Genomic DNA, 6000 nt, shown 5'->3' with positions numbered 1-6000 from the left:
GGAGTTGGTGATGGACAGGGAGGCCTGGCATGCTGTGATTCATGGGGTCGCAAAGAGTCAGGCATGACTGAGCGATTGAACTGAACTGAACTAAACACTATATAATAGATTTCCTGAACTTATTTAATTCAAACAGTTCAAACTTTTTATGTTTGACCATCAACTTCCAAATTCCCTCTTCTCCCAGTCCCTGGAAACCACCATTCTACTCTCTGCTTCTGTGAGATTGTCAATTTTAGATAATTCATATAAATGAGATTACCCAGTGTTCTTTCTGTGTCTGATTTATTTCACTTAGCAAAAGTCCTCCACGTCCATCCATATTATTGCAATGACAGTATTTTCTCACTTATTAAGGCTGAGTAATATTTAATTGTATACATATGCACCAGATTTTTAAAATACATTTTTCTTAATGATATTTAAGTGGTTCTCATATCTTGGCTGTTGGGAGTGATACTGCAAAGAATATGGGAGTGCAATATCTCACCAAGATTCTAATATCAATCAAGGATAGTCGCTGTTGGAAAAGCTGGATATTCACATACAAAAGAATGAAAATCAACCCTCATTAAACCATGAACAAAAGTCAACTTAGGCTTAAACATAGTACATGAAACTATAATACTCTCAGAAGAAATATAATTGAAAATCCTCATGACACTAAGTCTAGTGATAATTTCATAGATATGACACCATAAGGACAGGCAACAACAGCAGAATCAGATAAAGGTGCATACATCACACTAAAATTATATACAGCAAAGGAAAGAACCCATAGAGTAAGAAGACCTCCTACAGAGTAGGAAAAAATGTTTGCAGATCACCTGAACAGACTTTTTCCCAAAGAAGACATACAAATGGACAACAGGTTAGCTGAAAAAATACTTAATACCACTAGTTATTATGGAAATACAAATATAAAGCATTGTTATAAATCTGAGGCTGAATGACTTTACTTATGCAACAAATATTAGTGGGTCATGAGTTATTCCAGGACCATTTTCTTTTTTATTGAGTGAGTCACCATGTTGCTATTTTGAACTAGATCATAATTGGAGTGTATTCCCCTTGGGGACTCTCCTGTGGTTTCATCAACAGTTGAGTAGGTAGATATAAGCAGCTTGAGTTAATTGTATTCAAAGGACATCAAAACCTGCTTTGGCTGAGGTAAGAGAGAACTTCAGGACACTTGCTGAATATTTTAGGAGTTTGGACCTAACAAGATCAGATATGCTGTCTAATCCTTTTATTAATAGTTGTTTCCTATCACATAGGTGAATAAATACAGCAAAGAAAATATGAAGGATTAAGTTGATGTTTATATTTGTTTATTATTGTCATAATTTAGTTATAATTTTTATAAGTGACTTTAATTGTGACTTGGATTGTCTAGTTGATAATTCACTGGAACCACAGTAAACAATGTCTAAACAAGTATAATAATTTAAAAAATTGATTTTGTTTTCAGAAAAATTCACCTTTTCACCACAAGTTTTTAGACCATTGGAAATCAAAGACTTTAGATATCTAAAAATAATAAATATGACTGATTATTCAGTAAGAAAAAAAGAAATATAATGCTAGATATCTCAGAAATACATTTAAATGACTATAAGTTGCAATATAATTGTTTAATAGTGGCCCATCATCTTGAAAATCTTGATTATTTCCTTTGGATACACCTAATAAGGGCTAATAGAGTTAGAAAGAATTTAGGAATAGCACATAAAATGTTCCAGTCTGAGAGGTTGCTACTCTGCAAGACCAACCTAATTTAGCATTATCTATTTAACAATATTTTGAAGATTCAGCAATATTAATGTATTTTATAGTACAGTATTTGCTCCACCTTGTAAAATCAATATTAATGTTTCATTCTATGCATAAGCAAATATAAGAAAACATTTTAAACAGTTACTAAATGTAACTAGATTGCTGATATTCTATTCATGTTATTTGCACACTGATACAGTAGGTCATGTTATTGTATGTAAGAAGGAAATTGATTTTAGCCAATGATTTGGTGTTTTAAGGTCATTTAATATGGAAACAATTAATAGAATACAGTGGTAAATTAACTGGTTTATCTAATGGATTTAGATGGCATGAATTCAGCCCATGAGTGAATGAATACACGTATTTTCCCACTTGAGTCTTCAGGGAGTGGCATGAACGCTTGACCCACTGTTCTGAACTACACCTGGGAAATTATACTCTGGCAAAAAGTAAATATGAGGACACAAATCACATTCCATTGAGTCACAATGTTATTCATTCTTTTGGTAGGAAGTGAATTGCAATTCTTTGAAAATATTTCAGTTTGTTCCATAAGGTATCAAGATGAAGAATGTCACCGAAGTAACATCCTTTTTACTGAAAGGCTTCACAGACAATCTTGAACTGCAAATCATCTTATTCTTCTTGTTTCTAGCAATTTACCTCTTCACTCTGATTGGAAATTTGGGCCTGGTTGTATTAGTCATTGGGGATTGCCGGCTCCGCAACCCTATGTACTATTTTCTGAGTGTGCTTTCATCTGTGGATGCCTGCTATTCCTCAGTAATTACCCCCAAAATGTTAGTAGATTTTATGTCAAAGAACAAAGCCATTTCCTTCCTTGAATGTGCAACACAGATGTTCCTTGCTGTTACTTTTGGAACCACAGAATGTTTTCTTCTGGCCGCAATGGCCTATGATCGCTATGTGGCCATCTACAACCCCCTCCTGTATTCAGTCAGCATGGCTCCCAGAGTCTACGTGCCACTCAGCATTGCTTCCTATGTGGGTGGCATCTTGCATGCTACTGTACACACAGTGGCCACTTTCAGCCTCTCCTTTTGTGCCTCCAATGAAATCAGACACGTCTTCTGTGACATCCCTCCCCTCCTCGCTATTTCTTGCTCTGACACTCACACGAACCAGCTTCTGCTCTTCTACTTTGCAGGCTCTATTGAGATGGTCACTGTCCTGACTGTCCTGATCTCCTATGGCTGCATCCTGCTGGCCATTCTGAGGATGCCATCTGCTGTAGGGAGAAGGAGAGTGTTTTCCACATGTGGTTCTCACTTAACTGGAGTGTCCATTTTTCATGGTACTGTTCTCTTCATGTATGTGAGACCAAATTCCAGCTATGCCACAGATCATGATATGATTGTGTCTATATTTTATAGCATTGTAATTCCCATGCTGAATCCCATCATCTATAGTTTAAGGAACAAAGACGTAAAAGAGGCAATGAAAAAAGTGTTTGGGAAAATTTGGCTTATCAATAAAGTATATTTTCACAGTAAATATTAAAAAATTGAGAGTGAGGTTCTGTATATAATATAAAGAAGACATGAAGAAAATGCTTTGTTTTGGTTTATTAATATATTTCTCTTCTTCCTGGATATTTTAATATAAAGATCATACTTAAATTTCAATCTATGTTATTTTATATGCAGAAAAAATTGTATCATCCATCTATACCTTAATATTTTCTCACTGATAGATGTATCCACACACATTATCACACACACACGTACACACACATATAAATGCTTGTATGTAAAAGGCATGTTGATTGACACAACACAAACACACAGGCATATGTGTATGGAACTTTTCTTTAGCATATTATGTATTCCTTTCTTCTTTCATCTTGATATAAACTTGAATGTATAGTCCCCAATATTCACAACTGTAATTAACATTATATCTGACTAGCTTGATTAAATACCAACTAATCAATAGCAAACCCACAGTTCATATGATCCCATAGCATGGAGTCACTGGTATCGGAATTCATTTCAAAGCATTCTGATCTATCTTTAGATTTATTCATTGGCAGCTATCTAATCCCAGTCTGTGGTTTGGGGAACATAGATAACATGTTCAAATTCCTGGTGTTAACTACCGTGCTGATTGGTAAGGATGCATTTCTTCCATTTTTGTTATTTCATTCAGAGCTTGAGTGCTAAACAAATCTTTAATTTCTCACAGAAAATAAAGTCCAGGCATTGACATCTATCATGATCACACATTAAAAAAGACAAACACAATTCAGAGAGTAGTGTATAGCTGGCCTGTGTGTTCGGTTCTTTCCACAGCTGAGCCCCAATCCCCCTTTATGGGTTTAATTACAGGTCTGGTGCTGACTCAGATTTTAGCTCTCTGTTCCTAGGACCCTTTCAACTCTGATAGGCCCCTGCAGAAACCCCCACTCCTCATGCTCAGGCCCAAGAACCTCGTTACAGAAGGGTCTCTCCTACATGCCTGTTTAAGCCTTGCTTCCAATAGACCTCATTTTCATTGCGAGGACACGTGTCCTTCAGAGATAAGTTTAAGACGTAGTGTTCTCCTTTCCTGCTTTTGTTCATTTGTATTCATTAACTTTTAATTACAATTTTTCAAAAACTCATTTTCTTCTTAAAGGAGCATCCTTATTTTTAAATCCAAGACAATCTTTTGAGATTTAGAGTCCAATCTAATGATACTTTTCTGAATTGGGATTAAGTTTAAATTATAATTCAGCAGCTCTTGTGCAGAACCCTCTCACCTATATTACCTGTATGTGAAAGTGCTGGTAGCTCAGTTGTCTCCATCTCTTTGCAACTTGTGGACTATAACCCACCAGGATCCTCTGTCCATGGAATTCTCTAGGCAAGAATACTGAAATGAGTTGCCATTTCATAATTCAGGGGGTCTTTGTGACCCAGGGGTCGAACCTGGATCTCCTGGTTTGCACGCAGGCTCTTCTTCACTGCTTGAGCCATCAGGGAAGCCCTTATTGTATTTATTCCTATGCATATCTCTGCTCTAATTTCTCCTGTTTGGGATACTCTCCTCACTTCTATTCATACAGTTTCTTCTACTAAATATCAAAACTAAGCCATGTTCACTGATATTAGTTATAGTTGCAAATCCATACTATGCAAGTGTGTTGCTGAATAGTGTGTGTGTATGCGTGTGTGTGTATCATTCAGCATTGAAGTGATTCTTAAACATAATTCAATATCACAAGAATAAATTTTATGCTTTAAAGAAAAATAAACACAAATATAGGAAAAAAAACTAGCCATAAACAAAAGAAAATAGATACAATTATGCTTCTGTTAAATTTATAAATAATAAACTACATACAGAAGTATGTACATAGTATGTACATGCAGAAGAAGTACCTAGAATTATGGTTTCTCAGATGGTGCTGTGGTAAAGAATTAGCCTGCCAATGCAGGAGACGCTACAGATGTGGGTTCAATCCCTGGGTCAAGAAAATTCCCTAGAGAAGGAAATGGCAACACACTCCAGTATTCTTGCCTGGGAAAGACCATGGACAGAGAAGTCTGGTGGGCTACGGTCAATGGGGTCCATCAAGCTCCTCTGTTCACGGGTTTGCAACAGGATCAGAAGTGATTGAGATTTTAGCAAGATCAACTAAAGTGATTTAGTGACTTGGGAACAACAACTAAAGACTTGAAGTTAATTGTCTCCATGAAAATCCTATTGCTATAATAGTTACATTCTGAACTACAGAGGGTTAGGATTTCAATGTATGTATATTGGTATATATTCTACGTATATTTACACACACACAGTCCCACGGACATGAAATCTTTACCTTAAAATATGCAGTATCAACTTTCTTCTCATATAATCCAAAATGGCTATGTTACTGTAGTTGCAATTACTAGTAATTTGATAAGTATGTATCGGACTAGCTTAAGCAAACACAATCTAATCAATAGGAAAGTTCAGTTCAGTTCAGTCGCTCAGTCGTGTCCAAGTCTTTGCGACCCGATGAATCGCAGCACGCCAGGCCTCCCTGTCCATCACCACCTCCCGGAGTTCACTCAGACTCATGTCTATCGAGTCCGTGATGCCATCCAGCCATCTCATCCTCTGTCGTTCATTTCTCCTCCAGCCCCCGATCCCTCCCAGCATCAGAGTCTTTTCCAATGAGTCAAATCTTCGCATGAGGTGGCCAAAGTACTGGAGTTTCAGCTTTAGCATAATTCC

The 6000-nt window shown here is 36.5% G+C and overlaps 1 protein-coding gene across 1 annotated transcript; it reads left to right on the top strand.

Moving 5' to 3' along the window:
- The first annotated feature begins 2224 nt into the window (after positions 1-2224).
- On the top strand, positions 2225-3300 carry LOC138420233 (olfactory receptor 5T2-like). The gene has a single exon (XM_069553353.1). It carries the CDS (start codon positions 2344-2346, stop codon positions 3298-3300), a length of 957 nt encoding a protein of 318 aa, XP_069409454.1. The 5' UTR covers positions 2225-2343.
- Positions 3301-6000: the final 2700 nt, after the last annotated feature.

Source organism: Ovis canadensis, chromosome 15 (genome assembly GCF_042477335.2).
Source record: "Ovis canadensis isolate MfBH-ARS-UI-01 breed Bighorn chromosome 15, ARS-UI_OviCan_v2, whole genome shotgun sequence".
NCBI classification, from domain to species: Eukaryota; Metazoa; Chordata; class Mammalia; order Artiodactyla; family Bovidae; genus Ovis; species Ovis canadensis.
Note: the sequence above shows the minus strand (reverse complement) of the source record. Positions and strands in the feature narration are given on the sequence as shown.

Coding starts and splice junctions, on each gene's coding strand:
- LOC138420233 (XM_069553353.1), top strand. CDS start 2,344: ATGAAGAATGTCACCGAAGTAACATCCTTTTTACTGAAAGGCTTCACA.